The sequence below is a fragment of the Tyto alba genome, unplaced genomic scaffold (assembly GCF_018691265.1).
Source record: "Tyto alba isolate M040663 unplaced genomic scaffold, T.alba_DEE_v4.0 Super-Scaffold_23, whole genome shotgun sequence".
Lineage (NCBI taxonomy): Eukaryota > Metazoa > Chordata > Aves > Strigiformes > Tytonidae > Tyto > Tyto alba.
Genome location: NW_024881297.1, coordinates 25450475 through 25474487, shown reverse-complemented (window position 1 = coordinate 25474487; position 24013 = coordinate 25450475). Strand labels below are relative to the sequence as shown.

Genomic DNA, 24013 nt, shown 5'->3' with positions numbered 1-24013 from the left:
CTTTTGGTTTTAACAATGCAATTTTATTGTCCAGCAACTAAGGTAATTTTTTTATCCTGGTAAATGTTCTTAAGCAGCACTTTAAGGTACAGGTCTGTTTTTAAATGAGAGAGACCAATTTCCTTTATTAATAGTTTAATATGTGTTTATTTGAGACATAAAATGAACGACAAACATCCTGCAAAGTAATTACCAGGATCATTTGTAAGACAATCTTCAACCATAGAATTTCCTTCTATACCACAGCATTTTTCTCTGAGGCAAATACTAGGCCAACGCTGAATGGAAACACCAAGGTGATTTGTATTAACCTTTGGCAGGGCATGGCTTCAGTTCTGTGATGCAGGAAAATATGGAAATAGTTTTTAAGAGCCAGATAAATGATCATTTACAGAGATAAGAAAGGCTACTGAAGATTTACAGAGATTAAGTTGATTGGAAGATTTTCCTAACTGGCTGATTAGACAAGACAACCAAGGAGCATAGAAATGCTCATTTTCTCCTTCACCGCCTCCAGAAAGTTCACCTTTATGAAAAACTCAATCCTGCAAGGTAATAAACAGTTCCAATTCCCGTGAATGTCAGCAGGAAGAGGTGCTCAGCATCTCACAATGTTGTCTCAAATGAAATTTCAAGCTCAACACCAACAGCGGGACTCTCTCAACAGCAGCCTCCCCGGTACAGGGTAACGAACCAACAAATGTTTTTCTTATTTCTGTAAGAACTTAATTGCTACTCATTTATAGTAAACAGCAACTTCTCTCATACAGAGTAGTCTACTTATCACATTATTTCCCCAAGTACGAACATTCTTAACATAAGGAATTTTATTTCCTTATTTCCTTATAAAATTGTTCACCTCAAACCAAGGAGGCCTGGTGCAACACTGACTTACAGTACTCCAACTACTGACTTACACGGAGTTATTCTAACTTACGCAAGTGTGAGAAGACACCAAAATGTTTTGACAATTACCAATGGCACCATGTCAAGCATTATGAAGTGTGCCTACAAATTAATGCTGTCCAAGACTAGAAAACTACCTGGAAGGCCACCAGGTATATGCCAAGGGTCACAAATTTTTACCAGAGAAGCTTCAGAACTCTCTTTAAGAGCACACAAGCAATAAAACTAAAAATGAAGGCATGCTGGATATGCATCCTCACAAAAACACAGACATCAAATAACAATGGATCTCACGAAATTGAAAACTTACCAGTCTCTCCTCTTCTGCCCCGCTTACCTCTTTTCCCTGGAGGACCTAAAAATAAGATGGTGGGTTGTAACTTTCTTTCTTGAAATTTTATGTAAAATATAATTCGTGTTTGGATGTAAGGACATTATACAGATGCATTACATGAAGTCCAGAGACTTTGGCTGGACAGGGATAAAAGATAACCAGAATAAGATTCAGGAAGTTGAAGATAAAATTGACAGCTACATCACCCACTACAGGATCTCAGAAAAAAGGCTGGGAGAAACTTTAAAGGTCATCCAGTTCATCCCTCTTCCTCAAGGAAAACGTTAACCACATCTAAATTATTACTGCAACTCCACAGGCATTTCTTCCCCAGTATTTCACTGTTCTGACAAGTGGAACATTTTTCTTTGTGTTCAACTTGCTGCACCAAAGCCCATCAATTCTCATGCTTTCCACCAAGAACCCCAGAGAAAAAATTGTTCCTTTCCTTCCCTCAGAAAAAAGTCTTTGTATTCCTCAGAATTACTACACCATTCCTTGAATGTGCTTAAACTAAACTTATCACGGGGCATTAAATTTCATTCAGTTATTCCTGTATCAAGCCCAAAGATTAGCATTTATTTATAAGAGCAAATCCAGCCTCCATCTGAAAACATCCAAGAGATGAAGAAACCATCAGCTCACTCGCCATCCCCCAAACACTAACATATGTGTTGTTAGACACTAAGATGCTTTGCTTCCTGTTTATATCCATTTGTCATAACGCAACACCTTAGACCCTGTATGCTTTTTGCTAAGAAATCCTTTGCTGCTCATTGTCCTTTCTCCCCGAATATTTACTTACTATATAGTCAGTGTCTTCTGCACCCCTAAAGAAAAAAATAAAATCATTTGTGTTGCTCGTTTCTGCACTCCAACTTTCAACATCCTTTCTAAACATCAGTACAACATTCTTCCTCTCTTCTTGGTGACCTTGACATATTAATCCTGAAAATGTGAGGGAAATACACTTGCACATCTCCTTGTACAGCTAGGAAGAGAGGCAGCAGCTGTGGTGGTGACACAGAGCTGAAATACTGCCGCTCTACAGCGAGACCCACAGATGGGTCTCTCAAAGCTGCTGAAGAGACGCAAGCGCAGAGATGGAACTTCCAAAAGCAGCGACGCATGCAGGAGCACGAGTACCTCTGCTGTGGCTGTATCTCACCGTAAACAGGTATTAGGTGCACAGATGCTTTTGTGTAAATAGTTAAGCAATTGTCTGCTACTTTACACACCTACAAGATTTTCAAATAATCTGAGCTATCAACCCATAGCTTTTAAATGCATATGAATGTCAAATCTTACTCTGCACTATATATTTGCAGCAATCTGGCTTAAAAGACAAAGATGCTGAAAAGAAACATTAGTGATACAATTTCAGTATAAATGTGAAATGGCATTAGTTTGCCAGGGAAATAATAGTGATTGAAAATATTTGAAATAAATATTGATTGAGAATATTGAAAAAAAAATAAAGAAAAAATAAAAAAAAAAAAAACAAGGAGCAGCTCTTGCCTTGAAGTTATAGAAGTTCATTCCTATCAGAACGTTATAAAGCTCACTAAAATCCTTCTTTCTTGTTCTGTTTTGATAATTACAGTAGCCGCATAATGCAACACAAGTTTAAGACAACAATATTATACAAAGCAAGAATGGCATAGGATATTCATTATCAACAGCATACTTAACTAGACAAGAATATTTTGTTATTCTATGCTGAAATATAGCAAAAATGTTACTGCAGCATGGAAAACCTTGCAACTTCCTCCTGAAACACTCCAGCCTTTTTAAGAGACATTTATGGAACTTCTTACCCATGTAACTGCATGTTTCAACATGCGATAAGTTTCTGTACACACATACTTTTTTTTTTTTTTTTCCTTCCAACTAACACTGAAACTTGTTAAAGTCCCTATGCATACACGTACCTCTGCAGCAGCCCTCGGTGGAGATTTCCTGGGCTATCCCCAAGCTCACAACACAGCTGTGCAGCAATTTGGGCTGATGACAAGCATGGATGTGAAGGAGAAACTTAGAAGGCTCTTCACCAGGTAATGGCCTGTCTTTCAGCATATAACAACAAAATATTCTCACCCTGTTTTGGAGAATATTATTTTATTAAACTTTAACTGCGCTATAGGCGTGCACATGCACACGCACAAATATGTTCACTACCAAGTTTCCTTTTGAGAAAACAACAGAACTTTGAAACTAAAAAACTTCAGGTACAGACCAGCAAGAGACGTTTAAGCCACTAACATAAAACCCTGAAGGTAACTTCCAGCTATCAGTTTTAGGAAGGAAATAATTTTGTCCAGCAAACCAGATTTCCATAGAGCATTAAATTGCTAGTTTAGTAGCTGTGTGCAGTGATGGCAAAAAAGGGGCTTTGGTTCAGTTCTTTCCTCTGACATCAAGCACTGATACCTTCTAAGCCGTTATTCTGAGATCACTAGATTCAGATGTATCAGCCGCCAGAAAATTGCTTATTATTATTATTGTATTTCCAAAGTAACCACACCACTGAAGTTAGCTGTTAACAGCATTAATGAAACCATACCACCGCCCCAGCCTTTGACTCATCAGGCCAGCAGTATTTAAGGGCCACTGAGCGATGCAAATCACTTCTCCCTCTCATTAAAAGCTTTTTTTGATTTCTGCATTACTCAGGTCTCTGTCAAGGTGGTGGAATTTGCAAACCTCTTAGAAATTGTGAGATGAGAGGTGTGTCTTGCAAACTTCTACTGTGTTTTGGGGACCATGTGAGGAAATAATTTTTATGGGTTTATTTATTTATTACCAATACAAAACAATTCATTTTAAACAGTTAATCACAGATGGTTCCAGTTCACAGAAAAGCTAATGCTGACATTTAAGGTCATCACGAGATGACATACCACTTCAGAAACTGCATGAGCTTTCATGTTTTTCTGAACAGGCTGTTTTCTCTAAATCATAGCTCCTAACATCATCTGTTGCTCCAAGAGTTTCCAGTTATCAAAACCCTGGGCATTTTGCTATAAATATTAATTTTCCATCTGTCTATAGTTTTATAACTTTGCACTAATTGGAGGATTTGTTGGAGACTCATTGCAGCAGAAGAAGCAGTGAATAAAGTTATACTAAACACAATGTCAGCTTACAAGAAGTCCACAGATTTTTACAGCTTGCACAAGATATACAACATATGACACAACTAGTATGAACTTTCTTTCCTGGGGTAAAAATCCCTCTAGATTAGTATCAGAAATATCCATGATGAATTGAATTTAATCTGGAGTATTTAAAAAGTAGTTTGCTTTGAACATCTTTTTATATTAAAAATATAAAACTTAGAAAGAAAAATAAAAGTGTGAATCTCAGTGGAATGAGCTGAGTAATAAAGGTTAATGATACTGGGCAATAAGCAAAAGCTAGTTTCTAGTAGTCAGGTTTGCCAATACTTTGTTTTCCTAAGGTCACTACATTTTCCTATGGGTAGGGAGTAAAATGCCAGAAAATCATCTGGTTTTCATTTTTAATTTAGTTTAGCTTCAAAATATTTAAAATTACTTTATTCTTCCAAAAACATTAAACTAATTTTTATGAACAGAAAGTTTACAAAGGATTATTTTTCTTTCATTCAAATGTCAAAAAATATAATGTACTGCTATTCCACATCTACAAAGGGAATTTTGAAAATTAAAGAAACTGGGGAGTTGGGGGCAGAAGGATATCTTTCCAAAAACTAAGAGTCAATTACTTATCTGAATTTATTCTTCTCAAGCACTAAATATCAGCTGCTCAAAAAGTTTTGCCTTTCTTACCCAACATAAGACACTGGCAAACAAATAAAAAGCCCTACAAACAAACAGAAAAAAATCCTCACACCCCACACATAACCAATTTCAGACACATAACAGCTTTAGACTTTGACACTTGATATTTTAATGGAAATATAAGCAATAAAAAGTAACAAGTCAATAATAAGGCTGTAACAAACAAATCCTCCCCTCTCACACAAACTCCTTCAATTAAACCCCCAAATTCTTCTCAATCTTCAGTAGAAGTAGCTGTTGAAATAACTACCAGTTAAGCACCATTGTAGAGACTGTGTAGGAACAAGAATGTAACTATTAACAGGTCTTCCAAGACATATTAAGAACAACTTTGGTGACATTCACCTCCTTGTAATGGGTATTCTAATCTTTGCCATCAGAAATCCTAGATTATCGTGATAAGTAGTACAGATAGACTGTGGCCAGATCATTGCTGTGGTCCTGGAGAGGTTGCTTCAGTGTTATTTTTATTACTTTTATTTTTATATTTATTTTTATTAATTTAATATTTTGTCCTCTACATGCTCAGTAGTGCCAGAGGTCTGTGTCAGATCTCTTATTTTTATACCACTATACAGGAGACAGTTATTACTAGAGGAAAGCAGTTTACTATTGCACGTAGTCCACTGTATGACTGGCCATATACCAAAAAAGGTCACATAAACCAGCCACACACCTTAAGGGGTGGGAGGCAACATACCATCTTCACAGTACAGAAAGACAAAGCTATGCACTTAAACTTCAATAGACAAAATAATTTATCTTAATATGACAGTGAAGAATACCATAAATTTTAATTTTAGATCCATGCATAGTTTTTAAATCAGATACAACTGATGGAAAATACACTCTTTTAAAATCTATTTATTATTTCATTTTTCCAGTGCTTGGGCTTAAATCATGAGTTAAACTATGACATCATTAATTTATTAAAGAAACAAAAATATAAAGATGGTATATATTGTTCATACATTAGACAGCAAAAGCAGGATTTTCTTCAGTTTTCCATCTACTTTCTAAAAGAGAACATTTCAAAAGCATGAACAGGTTGTCATTTCTCAAAGGGGAAAAGGACTGTCCTATCAAAAGCCTAAAACAAGAATACTGTTTTCCTTCTCTGAGATACATTTTTAACTGTAGATGAAATAATTTAAGTTGTAATAATGCACATTCATGAGGCACCAGAAGAACTGGGCTAAGGTTTTTAATTGGTATGAATCAGTGATGATGAATAAATTACATTGCCTCACACTAGCTAAGAACATTGAAAACAGGCACAGGCAAACTGCACATTGGCTATCTTAAGCTTTAGCTCCATAACTTTCTTTTAGTCTTCTAAAGATCAATCCAATGCATTTAAGGCAGTAGACTCAATAATTAAGTGGCCCAAACTGAGAGAGGCAGTTATGACTTAACAGTCAGGTCTTTCAAAAAAATCCACATCTTTAGAATTATGAGTAGTACTGGCACATTTTTACACTGGCATCATCAGTATTGTTTAATTTTTTGATATATTTACAGCAAACAAATTCTGATTTTCAAAACAGAAGACAAAAAAACAACCAAACAAGAAAATATTTGGTGGATAAGACCTTGAGTTAGTCTATCAGCACCTGCCAGGCATGTCAAAATGCTTTGCCATTTGGTCATCAGCTGATCTAGAAAGTCAAGTTTGTCTTAATTTTGGAAAGTAGTATAGTGCCATTATCAAGTCAAAGGAAATGGATTCACCCATCTTGGGTTATACCAAACTCCAACAGGTACTCACTGTCCCTACAAGTAACAGCTCCTACACCAAACGAGTACACCAACCTAAGGATAACAGAAGAGTTCACAATCCTGTTCCCTGTTTTACTGGCGCCCAGGACCCTGTTCACATGTCGCTTGACACACACGTGTGGCTACTGTTAAATGTAATGAGTATTCCATGTGTACATGAGAAGAAGAATATTTTCCTGGCTGTTTCGAAGGACATCCATTTCACACGTAGTTTAGAGCAACATAAGATTTTGCCTGTCAAGTCAGAAAAATGAATTGGCCCAATTACATTCTCAGAGTAAATCCTGAGCAACTGCCAACCTTGATGAAATCTTGTCATTAAAATAGCTAGAAGTCAGCCGAACCTCACCAACTAAGCCACCTAAACAGACTATGGCCCAGCAATGTGCACTCACAGCCCAGAAAACCAACCGTATCCTGGGCTGCATCAAGAGAAATGTGGCCAGCAGGTCAAGGGAGGGGATTCTCCCCCTCTGCTCTGCTCTGGTGAGACCCCCCTGCAGTGCTGGGTCCAGCTCTGGGGCCCCCAACAGCAGAAGGACGTGGACCTGCTCAAGCGGGGACAGAGGGGGCCACAAAGATGCTCGGGGGGGCTGGAGCAGCTCCCCTGGGGGGCCAGGCTGAGAGAGTTGGGGGGGTTCATCCTTGAGAAGAGAAAGCTCCAGGGAGACCTTCGAGCGGCCTCCCAGGGCTTAAAGGGGGGACGGGAAAGGTGGGGAGGGACCCTTGATCAGGGGGTGTAGGGATAGGACAAGGGGTAACGGTTTTAAACTGAAAGAGGGAAGATTTACATTAGATCTAAGGAAGAAATTCTTTACCATGAAGGTGGTGAGGCGCTGGCCCAGGGTGCCCAGAGCAGCTGTGGCTGCCCCCTCCCTGGAAGGGTTCAAGGCCAGGTTGGACGGGGCTGGGAGCACCCTGGGCTGGGGGAAGGTGTCCCTGCCCCTGGCAGGGGGGTTGGACTAGATAATCTTTAAGGTCTTCCCTTCCAACTCAAACCATCCTATAGTTCTGTGATACAGTTTTGTGGCATGAATGTGATTTACCTGTTTGGTCCTATTCAGACTCAGGCATTGGGAATGTTTGAAGTCAGGTTTTTCCTGCCCAGGCCACAGAGAGTTTGCTGAGTTGAAGCTGCCCAAGAGCTTTGCAAATTCAGCTGGTGCTGCTCCCTGGGGCTAGATGCTGAGTGCATAAGGGATATTCCCCCTTTTAGTTGCTCTGTTCCCAGCCCAATCTGAAGACTAGCCTCATTAAACACTACATAAAATATCAGGTACACACATCTTCTCTTAATGTCACAATATAAGGTAGTTTATCTACTTCCTACAGATACCACACATGACCTTATTAACACAGGTATTAGGTGTGAGACCAAGTTGTTGTGTCTACAAATCCTCCTCCTACCAGTTTGCATTTTTTCCTCTGTTTTGTTTTTGTTGTTTTCATGTTCTATACAAGTGACCAGTGTTCCAGCAAAAACTGCATCACTAGTTTACCTAACAGACCTACAGTGTATTTTGCATTATTCTTCATCCTTATGTATGCTAACACTTTGGCCACGTCCTTTGCCACAGCTCTAGTTTTAGGAGTGTCTTCACTGACCTATTCATACATGTATCACAAACTTTTCCCAAATCACAGGAGTCTTGTGATGCATTACAGTCCCAAAGTTAAATCATAATGACATTTTCTCTTTCTCTTTTCTGTTCAATAGGAGGAGGACTGGGATGAGAAACACTGCTGCTTATGTGACCTCATTTTAGGAAGACTTAACAACACAGAACAAATAGGTTCTTGAACTTTGCATTTTTCACAGGTTACTTCACGACCAAAGTGCTGTGGCAGAACATGTGTAACTGATGATATTTAATATACTGTCAGAGGTGAAGATTCACATTTATAACCTAACCAACGAAATGATTCACCTCACATCACAGCTTTTCTGTCCAGCTAGAATTATGATCTATCTTGCTAAAGCAGTCTGAAATAAATGCCAGTAGCCTGGGCTAGAACAGTTTGCTGGTTCTTACAGACAAAACCTTAGTGGTGAGGCTGCTAAACTATTTTAATGAACATATAACTCTCCAAGCACACATGGTCATCTTTGCAAACACAGAAATAGCTGCTATCACCTGGCTGACAAATATTGCTGAGGGACAGCTGAAGTATGTAGGGATAGCTATTCTATACTAGCAAGGCATGAAAGTCTTCTCATCATTTCAACTTGTCATTCCATTGTATTATTATCATGACATATCAATAGTTGGCCCTATGATGCAAAAAGCATATGTCATACTGCAAAAAAGTATTTAAGCTTCATTTAACTTTTTCAGATACTAATGTAGTTGTATCAAAATTAAATTACTCTTAAGCCTCAATAGAATTGAAATTCCTTTTAGGAACAGATTTAGACACTTATTGAGAACATGCAGCCATACCGGATAAGTAACTACACAGTACAACTGTAGTTGTATAAAAGAAAAAGTTTCAGAATTAGAAGTCCTTAAAACCTAATCCTGCATCCACCTTTAGGAAGTCACATTATAACTCATTGTCAAAGTTCAGCCATCAGGAAAACGACAAATAACAACAACATAACAACAGTGGAAAGCACAATAACATCTTTCTCAAATGCAGTGCTTTGGACAGGCTAAATCTCAAGCAGAGCATGTCACAATTCCCTCAAACAAGTCAGTCTTTCTCTAATATCTACATAATAACACAGGCTATCGGTCAGTGCAGAGCAGGACAGCAGCATTTCATGTAGTGCTGATGAGAAGTGGGGACTTTTCCATGTCAGTCAAGGCAATCCCCCACCCCAGGAAATGGCAGGTACCCTTCCATGCAGTAAGCACTACGCAGACATCCACCCTGGCTGTGCCTTTCACATTACTTGTGTCGAGTTACACTCAGCCTGAGTGATTTTTCACTTAAGCTCATGGTCTTCCATGTGCACGGCAGACATTGGTCATTAACTTCTTTGAGAGTTCACTCTGACCTGAGGAAACCCATGACTTCAAATCTTCCTCAAGCAACCAAAGGTGCCCAACTCTTCTCTCCTGAGGAAAAGAGGACACCTCTCCCATACCACACTGTTAGAATCAAAAATGCCTTTTCTATTTCCTCCCCAAGTCCTACATCAATTTACTCCTTCTGCTATAACTTCCCACCAAGTTCTTCATGTTCGTTTCCCTTTGCATTTCATCAGTCTGAATTTTTTTCTGGTTTGATTTTTGAAATGCATCCTTTCTCCTTGCTGGCCATATGGCCCTCAGCTGCCAGGCCCAGAACAACAGCAACTAGGTGCAACAGTTGGGAAAAAGTCCTGTTCAAGCACCCACATGCCGATTAGACATACCCTCAGTATTCTTGGGAGATGTAACACAGGCTGTTGGTTTTGTTTTGGAGCGGTTGGGATAGCACACCTCAGTGCAAACATGGGCTGTATTAAGCATATGAAAATGTTGATTTTTTTTCAAGGCTTCTAAATCTGTGAAATTAGAGTGTCACCTTTTCCTCCCACATGACAATAGCAAAGGTCATATAAACCTAATAAAAATACCAGCTAAGGTTAAATCTCAGTCTTTCATTCCAGATCACAGCTATGTGAGGTTTTATTAACAAAGAACAGGTAAAGGCAGAATATTTTTCCTTTAACTTTCACTCTTAAACATCTGCCCCTGTTTAAAAAAGAAATACCAACAGACTGTGGTTAATTTCTGGCAAAAACATAAGCCACTGAAAACTGAGTCTCACAATGGCAAGGGAGAGAGAACGCTAATAACAATATGTCAGCTACTCACAACCCTTACTGCAGTCAGTGATGTTATCTTCATCAGCTGTAGTGAAAGTAGAATTACCTAAGGATCAATGATTCAGATTACTCTGAATGCTCATCATAGGTTGGGAGTTGGGAGAAGATCGCTACAATTTTCAACAGGTATTGATTTTTATTAACACAAGTGCTTCTGAAAATCTCACTTGAAGTGCTTTCAAATAGATTTTTCAGTTTAAACAGCACAAAACACTCTGAAGCTCAAGTATGACTTTACACTACTCTGTTACAGTACCTACAGAACCAGTAATTTCTTGAAAAGAACACCACCTTTTAAAATAGATTTAATCCAACTTTTAAAATCTGACAATACCAGCAATATTGCCTTGGACTTTATTGAGATGGTATAAAATTTATAATTTTATGTACTATGGATATGATACTGAGGTAGCTGCTATATGACAAAAGAGCAAGACATTTTTTAATTGCATTTGAAATGAACCTGTAAGCAAATGGCTTAACAAATATATTTGTTTATAAGATGTAGGTGAACCAAATACACATTTAAGTGACTACAGCCTCTTTCAGTTTTACTGCCTTTTGTAAACCTGCAATGACCTACCTTAACCTATTTATAAGCTACTCAACTTCTCCACATTTTCTGTTTTTTCTTCTCAGCTCAAGATGAAGACTAAAATCCAAAGTATTGACACAAACAAGTAAAATTTCCATCACATAATTAGTCATAGCAGTTTATTTTTTTTTCTAAAAATTTTCTCCTGCAAAGTCATTGAATAGCCTTACTAGGTTTTGAAAGATGTGGAACAACATCAACACCATATTCAGTTAAAACTGTACAACACAAATGAAACAAATATTTAATATCCTAGACTATCTCCACTTACATTGTGGAGTCCAGGTGTCTCCTCTTACTACAGATTTGATCCGCATGCTTAACTTTTAAGCCATGATTGACAAGAGTTTCGTGATTATGATGACAGATTAAAGTGTTCATTGAATTTAGAGGGTTTTTATTTCAGTTGTGACAGTAGTGTACTGGGAGACAATGAAATACAATACTGTAGGATTAAAGGCAGCACATAACTAGTCAGGCACTGGTACTGCAATCATCTTGGTCTAACCACACATGCTGATCACCCATTTAAACATAAAACCCTACCCTGAGCAGTGCATATTCCTTTCAAAGTCTTACTCACGTGCCTCCTCTCATTTCTAACATAATAAATATATCATCTGACGAGGAGCTTAGTGACAGCTGCACAAGTTAGTTCTAATTGCAAAAAATAATAAGTGGCTTTAAAAGGTTCAATAAGTCTGTATTGCATAACAGCACCAAAGCAGCACAATTATTGCTTACAAGCAAAAGTAAATAAATGAAAAGAGTGCCAAGACTGCCTTACTCCCAAACTCCAAATGTCAGTCTCTTCTGGATAATCTCTAAAAGCATTCCCATTACCGATGCACTATTCACCTACAGAAAGGGAAGACAACAAACCGAACACAAATGCGTCAAAATATTTTGCCTGAATTAACACAGGAGGTACACAACTGCAAAAGATCAAAAACAATGAAAAGGAAGTACCTTGTTCACCTTGGTTTACATCTTACAGCTGCCTGTGAACTGCAGTGATACGGCTCTGGTTCCTAAGGAGACATATATCCAACCTAACAGATACCCGTAGAATATTTTTATTATCCTGAGCTACATCCTGCTCCTTAGTCCTGATTATCTCAAACAGCATACTTGACTGTAAAAAAGTTTTCAAAGAAAGTACAATCTCCCATGCTTTAAGCGCTCTCATGAGACTACTCTCATGAAATATAGCAGCGCATCTTTGATCCACTGGACATTACTTCAGGTTGAGGTGCAAGTACACTTGATAATGACAATAAAAAAAAAAAGACTTCAGCAGATGCCAAAACAACCAGGACTTGGATTGTTCTTGCTATAAAAACCTATTCCATAATTTAAGAGAACAACTAAAGAAAATTGTACTGGGCGAGGCTTGGAGCAAGATTAAAGAATTAATGGATGAAAGTTTACTATACTACTATAGTGACTTGTTTCACTATGTGTATCCAATTATTTTTAAAGTGTCAAAAATTGTTTAATATAAATGTAAAGCTCAGTACGTGTCCCACAGATAGAGAGCTTGCAGAAAGCAGAACAAGAGAATGGATGCTCTCAGCTGCTTCTCTGTGACCAGCTGTACCTTCGGTAGTTTGGAAACCATCCAATGCTGTAACTTTGTCAGCCAACTGTAACCCCATGTTGAACTTAAAGAACTTAATCCACTCTATTATTGCCTTTTCACAGGTGGAACCTGTGCCCTTTTCTTTTATCAAGGTCTTTCTCGTGACATAATAGAGACTCCAAAAATCTAATGACTACTCATATTAATTTATATAGATCATCTTTGAGCTGTACAAAGAAAATGGACTAGCAGTGTATATAAGTAAAAAATTCCATCTTGAGCAAAGCACATGGAGTTGATCTATCATTTTAGACTGCCAGACACACAAATATACATTCAGAGTCAAGTGCACACACAGAAGAGCTTTCTACTTTAAGGCAATTCCAGAGGACCTTATCAGCTTTGGCTGAAGCAAATCTTCCCCCGAAACTATGGGGCTCCTACTTGGGTAAGTGCTGAATTAAAAAAAGGCATCTTGAGATTTGGATCAAAGAAGAAACAAAAGTAATGGGTATTTTTCATAATATATTACAAAGCTAGCTGTCCTCTAACATACAATAGTTTATGGATGCTATTGTGTAAATGAGAGTTAAAGATTCTTATACACCAAAATTGCACACTGGTTACTTATAATCTATTATTGTTTATGCTTCAAGATTAGCTGCAAACTTTACTCACAGTATTTTCAAAAATTGAAATAAAGACTTTAACACTGCTTTTTATATACCTACTACAAGCACAGAGACAAAGCTGGTTTAGACTGGTACATAAGTCAATGAAGCTAATAAAATTCATAGAGAGCAGCATACTCTTCTAATTGTGTCCATGCATAAGGGCAACTTGCTTTGGCTTTCCATCTGCAGAACGCAACTGTAGCTTTCCACAATCAGTTAGTAGCAATAACATTTGGAGTGAAATGACAATAACAAAGAACAAGCTTGGAAACAGTGAGCTTTTGGCTTTCTACTCTACAAGTCAAGATGCAAGGAGCCTGGCACGTTCTGTGTGAGGAGCTATTGAAAATCTGTCTCGGAGCATCACAATATACCCTTTGGGGAGCTGACTGCAACGGAAGGCTATTCCTTGTACAGATGTCTGAGCAAGAGTTACATTCTTAACGTGCTCAGATATGACATATTCAAGGTGTCACAAATGGAATAAACCATTTTTTACAAGCATCTATCTTAGTGAAACTGTACAGTATGACTTAACACTGCCTCAAAAGAATAGGATATTGAAAAGCACTACATTCTATATTACACCTAAAATACGGTCCAGAGTTAATAAATGCATATGGTGCTGTACTTAAATATCCCGAAAGCAGATTTTACAGGAAGTTGAACATTAGCACTTTGCCATGACTAAGTGTTGTGTTTTACTAGAGGCAGGGAAAAACTATATTCATAATATAATGGGAAGTTGTATTCATAACCCCCTTCCGGGGTTAAGCATTAATAAAAGAATCTTCTTTTAAAGTTTAATCTAAACTTCAAGGACTAAGTCAGGAAGTGAGACATCCTCCTACCTCCTTACAGTTACAACTCTGTCCTAGCAAGGGCCACAGACCTGCCAAAAGTGTCCAGCATACTTCTTGTGAAAATAACAGGTGTGCAGAGCTCTTGGGGGTGGGGGGGGGTGGGGGAGGGTAAGTCTACAGCTTTAATTAGATCCCAAATCAGTACTATGAACTCACATGTTCCTGAACAAAATAATAACTCGGCAACAATGTTTGGAACAAGTTATAGTTTGCATATAAACCTACTTGGCAAGCCAGACAGCAGGGTACTGGAATAATATCTCTTGGATAAAGGCACAGACTAACTGCTTGGTGTCAGTCATGAATAAGCATTCTAGGGCCTGGCAATATTTCTCAGATGTGAATACAGGGTCACCATCATCTGCTGAACATCAAAGCCCAAGCATCGCTCCTGAATTAAGACTACAATATCAACCCTAATTAAAGGGATAGTGAACGTAATCAGTGAAAGCCTAGCCAAACTGAAAAGATGCTGCAAAACCACCAGTTTACTGTGGCCTTTCAAATACAGCCATAAACCAGACGGTGCTAGAGTGCACATGGATGCATACGTGCAAACATGCATGGAGAAGGAAGCAAGCTTTAGCAGACGTAGGAGAGGCAGCCCCTTCCTATGGGCCACACAGTGCCAAAACTGAAAGTCTACTAGGTCTTCACAGAAGTCACACACAAATAACAGATCACAGGGCAGATATTAACTATATTAGTACAAAGTTTAGCGATTGCATTATAACACCGTAAGAGTTTCAGAGAAGAAATGGATTTTGACTGTTGTTATTTGCAACTCCTCACTTATGTACTTACGCAAACTGTTGGTAAGAGCAAACAATTCAAGTTGCCTAAGCTAACACTTAAAATTAAACAGGAAAAAACCCACCAATTTTATTAGTAGTGAATATGAGCCTCTAGTCTCTGACAGAGACAAGTAGCCCAAAAAAGTTTAATTGAATATATGACAGACAGATTCAGATCATGGAATGAGAAAACTGAAAGACAACAAATGTAAGAACAGTTTAAAATTAGGGCAACATTCACATATTAAATAAAGGCAGACCTCTAACTATCAAGCTATCTCTCTGAAAGATTGTATTAATTCCTGTGCAAAAGACCATATACTCAGATACGAGTGCAATGTCAGACATGTACCATTAAAATTGCTGTATAGTGGAATTGGACACAAAGCAAGAACACTTCAATAATTTAAAGGTGTGTCAAAATCAATGGTGTTGAAAGCTGTACTAGGATCAAGAACTTTTGGATGAGGATAGATGGGAAAAAAATCTGTAACAGGGTTACTTAGAGGCTCAATAGTAGTTCAGTAGGGGCACCCCATTCACTTTTATGCTCTTGAATTTCTTGTTCAATTCACCATGAAAAGAGTACTTTGACAGCCACAGGCTGAGTCATGTAGCTATTACCTATTAAAAAAAAAACAAACAAAACAAAACAAAACAAAAAAAACCACACAAAACAACAACATTTGGTGGGGAAAGGGAGGTGGAAGGGAAACTTTCTGATTTCATTGCCTAAAGAAATGTCATCACTGTCAGAAGATGTCCAGATTTCAGCTGCTTCCTCCTCATGGTCTTTAATGTCATCACCGTCAATAGGTTTGGCAGATTTCCCTCTTCTTGCTATCACAATAGACAAAGAAAAGGATTGTTCCTTCACTTATGGAACAATCAGTAAATGCAACTAGCACCCTATAATCAAATCTGATTTTGATTATTCAAGTTTTCACAAAGATGCTACTGTTTTCCCTCTTATAAGGTATCACAAAATATAAGTAACATTTCCTCTAAAAATAAAACACAACAGAGACAAAAGCCAGAAAACTAAGATGTTGCTGGTTGGTTCAGAAGGTCTCTGAACCAAATTTCTTTCCAATTCATAAGCCTGATACTCTTCTTGGCCTTGCCTGAAGACTGTCTAAAATGATCTACAGACATGTTCTCTATTGAGCCTCAGCTACCACAGTTCTGAAATATGGATTAACTAACGAATACATGGTATTGGTTAGAAACTTTAATGTAACATCTACTCCCTTTCAGTCTATCAATAAAGGCTTTTTTTCAGCAATATTCACAATGTATAAGCCACTCTTCCCTCCTCCTCCCAAGCCACAAACTTTCTAGCACCACATTACAAATATGTTTAGTACACAAGCTATTACAATTTTGTTTATAAAGCACTTGAGATCTACAGAAGAAAATGCCAGCTACTGTTAGTAGCACCATTACTATCAGTGCCACTGGTACACTGTCTGTCTTAAATAATACTGAGTTAATGTTCCAGGGTACAATACTGTAAATTTCACCATTCAACACACAAAAAACTAATGTAAGGTAAAAATATATACCTTGGATATAAACAAGAAATACTGTCACAATAAATTCATAATAAGTGGTTGCCTCATTTGTCAGACTGTCATGCATAGCAAAAACTACTGAATTCCTCTGAGGAGTTTTACTATAGATGGTATGGCTATTAAGTCATTTATTTCTTCTTCATAAGATTAATTAGGAAGTGTGCATCTAAAAGTTTTTATGTTGAAATATGTAAGTGTATGCAATGTATGTAAATATTTGAGGAGAACAGCTTACAGTGGTGAAGCTATTTGAAATTGGGCTATTACTTCTGCTTCAAGATGCAGACTGAATATAGAAAACAGTTTGCTAGCACTAGTAAAATTTCATGTTCTTGCTACCATGGAGCTTTTGAAAGTCTTCATGTATTTATAATCTCTAGTTAATACAGATTTTTCACAGCAGGATCACCAGGGCATTCGTGAAATTACCTTCCAAAGTTTTCTAAATTGCATTAGTGAATCTATCATACGGAAAATCAAGATGTACTGAATTATCAATGGTACTCAAGTCATTTGCCCAGCATGCAATGTAAAAATCTTGACCACTGAGTTTTTCATACATCTCAGAGAGCTGAAAACTTCAGTCATGACTACAAAAGCATCTTTACCCCACAAAGAAATTTTGCACCATATGGACAGCCATGGTAGAAAATACTAAGCTGGAGTCCAAAGTGCTTATTCGTTACAGTAAAGGTGGAAGTATTTTTCTGTTCCTCCCTCTTCCTGCAATCTAAACAGTCCTCACAGTCTGCTGCATCCAGCACCAACTCCTGATATTCAGGATCAGTCTCAGTTTTCTGAGCTACCTCATTCTTGCTTGCTACCCAGTGTAGCAGCATCTTCCAGGTATTTCTTTGCTTTCCATGAGACCTAGGGATATTTGTATGTATCTAGACTATAATACTAGTAGTTTTCAGAGTGTGTTTTCACAAAGAATTAAAATGCTAGCTGATCTTCCAAAGTATCTCAATATTTTTTCCTTGTCATGAGATTCTCAACACATCCCATAGCAGTAAAGTGCATAGGCATCACTCCTTTTTTTCATAATTAAGTTTCTAAGCTCAAGATGCTGTCTCATATGAAAATTACCAAGAAAATCAGATTGAGAGTTGCAATCTTCTTAACCTGTATTCACATGCTGTAGAACATCACAAGTAACTGTCAATTTTTCTTCTTAATTGCCATATCACATGTTGAAAACTTCCTTAAGATAATACATACCCGAAGAATGGGGATTTTTGATGAAAGGACATAATGTGTTGGGAAGTATTAGTTTTTACTAAGTTTTTAAATAAACTAATGAAAATCTGACAAGCACACAGCTATTATCTTGTTATCTTTGCATCAACACAGCAAGAAACCATTCTAAGGACTATACCAAAACCCTTAGAAGAGTTTAAACTGCTTTGTCAGACAACAAAGTTTCAAAGCCTGAAGAGAATCCTGCTGTATGTATGAATATTCTGAAAGTCTTTAGTGTCTTTAATATCTTTGCACTAATTTGCTATTTTCCTTCTATCAGGAATCACTCATTTTGGTTTCTCTTGAGAACTTAGGCTCTCAGGATCACATCATCACCATGTGAATTATAAAAATACAGAAACTAAAAACTAAAACTTGAATCACTCAGTATTTACAGTTTCTATACTTTGCACATGAAGATAGTTTATCTACTATCAGTTCTGAGAGTGGCCATATACTGTAAAATCTTAGTCAAGTAAAATTGAAAGGATCTAATTCACTTTCTATTTTCCAATGTGGATCAACTTGACTCTCTCTAATATCCAAACTATTACATTAGGGAAGAGAAGAAATGTTCTGTATTCACAAATCTTAATCATTTGACTCTGAAATATTTATTTAATAGGATTATTATGTATTATTATAATATTACATTATTCTATTACTGCTTCTGGCACTGCAAGGTCAACACGTATGCTTCTATAATGTTCATATTATTAATGTACTACAGTCTTCAAACCTGCAAATACTTATCTCCCCCTGATATTGTGAGTACTTCTGCAAAATAAAGTGTACAATTTCTGTTCTATCATAGTAGCCAATACAGCAGTCTCTAGTAAGGTTTTTAAACCCAGCTTCACAATGACAGGGTTAAGAAATATGCTCATACACTGATATTTAATGGATCTAAACAAAACTCTCAAAGCTAACAAAACAAGTGCCGTCTGTGCAAGGTCATCGGTTTTGTTTTTTTCAAAATGACAACATCTTTAAAGACATTTCTCAATTATTTCACAGTCAAGACTTACTTCTCAAAACTTACTACTGCTAACAAGAGGAATCATTTACCAAGCACTGCAAGATCTTTAAAAAGCCAGGTATAAACATCACATACTCCAGTGCAATAGTTTGTACCAGCGCAGATAGCTGTGGCATGTTTTCACGTCAGTGACTTACCATTATCACTACAGGAGGCCTAAATGTTTTCTTAATAGTAAGCTATCTTCTTCAGGAGTTGATGCCAATTCTATAATAGCCACGTGCAAACTTGCAGGCTGGGATTTTATTCCTCTCTAACGCAATGAACTCTAAAGACATCTGCAGCTGGGCATAATGCCCACGCTGGTACAATTACAATGCTATGTCAGCTTCTCATTGTTTAAGGTGATGGATTTCATACCTGGGCACATTATCTTGTTGGAGGCAATGGTATTTTTTTCTTGGAAGCAAGCTGGAATGGAATAGGCTTGTGCCAAATTCAAAGCAGTGTAATGTGTTTCTACAGCCTTTTTCATGGGTAACATTATATAGCGATTTCTATTGTGCACCCTGCCAGCACTTTATCCTGAACAGGTGCTCAACAAACTTTCAAACTATTACAGAGCAATGTATTTGAGAAAATCAAGATATGAACAGCACAAAACAGCAACAGTAGCATGCAAGTAGACTGGCACATTAAGTTTAACAGGCCCCTCAATAGGATCCCATCACACATTAAGGAGAGAAAAAGAGCTTTAAACTTTGAAACAACAGACAAAATTATTTCTCAGCAACAGTTTCCAGTTGTGTTCACAACTGAAGAGAAGCCTTTTGGCTTCAGAATATCTTCGTGTTACTCAGCCACCACAGAATGCAGTGCGATCCATGATGTTTTCCCAAGGCTTACTCTTAGTTAATTCAGCAGTAATAAAATACAATACCTTTGGTACCATGAATAAAATAGAACTACCCGTTCACATATGTGAACTTACAGTCTTTGAATAACATTTGTAATATTCAATACAACAGACAAAAAGACTGTGAATATTAAGTACCTGGTTGAAATGTACAATCTCTTGTCCGGTTCACAAAATGGGAAAAACAACCGATACATAGCTGTCTAGAAATCAGTGCTGGATAAAGAGCAAAAAATAATTTACTCTGTGCCTCCCAACCCCATTCACCGCAACCAAAAAAATACTGTTTAAACATGATTTACTATGGGACAATTCATAAATACTGAGACCATAGCAGATGTACATTATATATTAGCTACTGTACATGAAAATTTGCCCTGATGAAGACAGAAACACCAGTTCTTGTAGAAAAAAAAAAAAAAAATAGATGCAGCTATATTAAAAAAAAATAAATACTTTCTATAAATAACTTTTTAGAAATAAATATAAAAGTTTCCACAAATATAACTAACTACAAACAGCTTTGAAACAGTTATTCTAAAGGTAAGTACATAAGAATCTTCCAATAGTTTGAAAAGCTGTAAAGGGATAGCTTCCCACTACAGACCTGCTCCCAGGGTTACACTGTCAGGCATTAAAATCACCTGAAAGAGGTTCACAATGAGACAAGAGGCTGCTTTCTCTGCCTTTGCAAAGACCTGCAGAGCACAGCACCAACAAGCCCTAAAAATTGGTAAGTGAGCTACCTTCACCAAGTCTTCACTGTGGCCCATCTGTGAAATGTGCTGTTAGCACACACTGAGTCCAGAATATCCTGGAAGGAGACATTTCCAGATTCATAATTCATTTGTGCAGTATGATTCTGAGCAGGTTGTAAAACCTCTCCAGGCCTCAGTGTCTCTCTGAATGAAACAGATACAACCACCCCAAACTCGGGCTGATGCTGATAAATGTGATGTGTGCAAGGCAGCTTGAGATCATTGATCAACACACTGTAAAAGAGCAAACTATTACTAGTTCATCATCTGCTGCTCCATGCTTGGGAACCCAGTTTTAGCAAAACAGATTGTACAGAAAATCATGGTATCTTCACGGACCTTTTAAGGAGCTAGTTAAAAGTCCCACTAGAATTTCTTAGGCACCTACAGAGCATTATCTGAGTGCCACGAACAGATTGGATAACAGGTCCAGTGGCACAGTATGTTGCATTGTGTTGGTCAGCAGGGGTCGAGGCAAGAAAAGGGTTATCAGACAGTGAGTAATGGAACACCTGCTGTCACCTATAGTCTGCTTTGAATCCATGCTATACAGTTTCATCACTGACAGCATCAGGGTGTGAGCAATGCTGCAGGCCAAACATGGACCTGCCTGTCAACCTCCTGGTGTTTGGACAAAATGTCCTGAGAAGCTGATGTAGTAGCAACATTCAAGAAATGCAGGAATCATGGCTGGATCCCAGCCACTCAGCAATGGAATTAGTGAGTCACACTGTGAGTATTATTCTTAAATTCTATAAAACCTTTCATTGTATGAAACTCACATACATGGAGTCAATATGGCCCCTCAGGACTACTGAAAACCTTCCTCGCTTTTAAAGCTTTTCAGCAGTGAAAATAACTTGAACTGATATCTCTAAATTGAAGCATGAGCGCAGACAAAAGTGCTGCGAAGCATCCAGACGTGCTGTCTCACTAATGCTGGCCCGATCCACTGTCACGCTCTGACCCAGTGCACAGCTCTGGATCCACCCCCCAAGCTGCCGTTTGCACCCGTGCAGGGCAGGACTCCAGACTAGATGGAAACAACATAAGTGCTGCTCATCTGTCATGCACAGGATGTGTGGTTAAGACCTAGAGGCTCTCTTCTGTACTTTGCCTCCTCAGCATCTCAAAGGAAGTAAAGGGAAACATTTATACACACCTACAGACAAGGATTACAGGAGCTGGAATTAATAGGATTGAACTTTCTCTCTTCCCTTAATACATCACTGTACAGAAGAAAAAAATTTCTAGTCATGATTCTGAGAGTTTCCCTCTGACTCTGAATCAGCAATTCTGGCTCTTTCTAAAGTAATCTTTATTCTAGGAAAGCTTCCACCAATTTTAAAGACATGTTTTCTTGCATATAATCTTCAGGATTTCTGGTACCCACTGCAGCACTACATGCTGCAAATAGGTCAAACAACTCTACACCTATTTCCTAAACCATCACAGGTCTCAAAACCCTGAGAGTCAGTAGAAATACATATAAAATGTTTCTTTATAATAGAATCATATAGGTCCATATTTATACTGGAATGATATATGTTTACATTGGGTTAGGAAAAGGATATGCATACAGTGGTGTTCAGATCATTATTATACACTTAGAACTAATGAAGTCTCTGCTTATAAGTAACAAGTTCCCTGAGAAACTGACTTTACAGACAGGCAGTACAGTGGTAGTCAGCTCTGAAAGATGATATTTTGCTTTCTAGAGAGGATTTCAGACAAGTGGCACTGAATCAATAGTTACTGCTCTTCTCTGATGTTCTGTAGGTTCTTCAGCCAATTTAGAGTTGCTGCCTACTTAAAAAGAACAAACTTAAAATCATTTTAAAACCCTCCAAATTTATCCAAGTCACTGGAAAACATAAAACCAGCTTTCAGTGTTAGCCTCAAAGTAAAATAATATCTTTTTAGGCACCCTTTCACCTTGCCAGAACTCAATCACTGGGGAGGTACTATATTTCAGGCAAAGACATTTGAGAAGAAAAAAGCTTCTACAAAATGCCTCTGAAAATCCAATTTCTAATCACTCAATTACTTGAGCTCTGTGGCTCCCTTCCCTGTGAGGACAGAGAGGTTAGCATAGAAGGGATGAGGAGATCAGACCCACAGATGGGTAGTGCAGAATACTCCGTTTATTACCATATTCACAACTACAGGGCTCCTGCATCACCAAATAGGTGGCTGGAAACAACACATTTGGGGCTGCTGTTAGCCTGTCTGGTTAATATTCTGCCCAGAATTCTCATTTTCAAAATACACACCACCAGGTGTAACCTACTCAAGGCGCTGCCTAGATAAATGAAACTTGACTAAAACTGCCCAGCTCAAACTGACTAGATTAATCCAGCATGTGCCGGATAACAAAGGTAACATTTCTTATAACACATACAGGCGGGAGGCCAGAGGGTGACAGAAACCACAGCAGCAACCACTAATTAGCCTCAAGGAAAGAGGAACTCAGAGAGATTGGCCTGGGGCTATATGACTATGCCAATGATCTAATATAGGGAGCAATAAATAGTTAAGACAATAGTCCCAGGGAAGGCAGAAAGGCCAGGGCGGAGAAATGCGATACGTGGATGTCGGATACCTTGTAGAAGCTGCAGCCTGATGAGAATAACTGCTATGTGTAGTAGTCAAGCTGTCATCCACACACCTTGCACATCACCCGGTTGAGCGAGTCCACCATTCCCCCCGCACTGGGCAGGTCTAAACTGTAGGGCAGAAGCTCTGATTTGCATGTGATATGCACATGTCTGTTGGAAAGGAATCGCTATTGGCCCTCTGTATCTGCCTTGCCAAATAAATACACCTTAGATCATATGTCAACATGGGGTGTGGTTCTCTTCCAGTGGCCACCTCACCCGATCTCCCATGGCTACTTCTGACTGTTAGTAGCATCTCCGTGCACAACTAGCTGTAGTAATATGAAGACCCATAACTGCTTCAGAAAAGTTCTTAGAAGAATTAAGATAACCAGGAGAAAATAAGGAAGAAAAAAAATTAGTATTTCAACGACCTCATAAAAAAACAGGCAGATGAAGTTTGCAATGTAACTCACAAATGTCACTTTCTCGTTTGGAAAGCTTAATAACAAAAAAAAAAAATCTTAAAAGAAAATCCAAAGCCCCATGCCTCACATCTGAAAACGTGCCAGGATTTTGCTCTTACAAACAAAAATTACCTTTAAATGACAGAAATCACTTGTGGAGAAAGCCAGAATGTTTTTAAACTAAATGATTTCTCTCGAACAAGGAAGTCTTTTTCCATTTATATAAAGCAAACATTCTAGACAGACAAGGAAAGGGACACAGAAGTGTTGTCAAGCTTTTTCCAAGGTTCAGCCATTTGATAAAGCCTTTGATAA

At 38.0% G+C, this 24013-nt stretch overlaps 1 protein-coding gene across 5 annotated transcripts in view; it reads right to left on the bottom strand.

Moving 5' to 3' along the window:
• Positions 1–24013, bottom strand: part of COL25A1 (collagen type XXV alpha 1 chain) — a 321970-nt gene that overhangs the window by 160244 nt on the left and 137713 nt on the right. For all 5 annotated transcript variants that reach the window (XM_042796993.1, XM_042796997.1, XM_042796996.1 and 2 more), the window contains exon 3: positions 1217–1261. In XM_042796993.1, coding sequence (XP_042652927.1) covers positions 1217–1261 — 45 coding nt within the window. The remainder of the gene's footprint in view (positions 1–1216; positions 1262–24013) is intronic.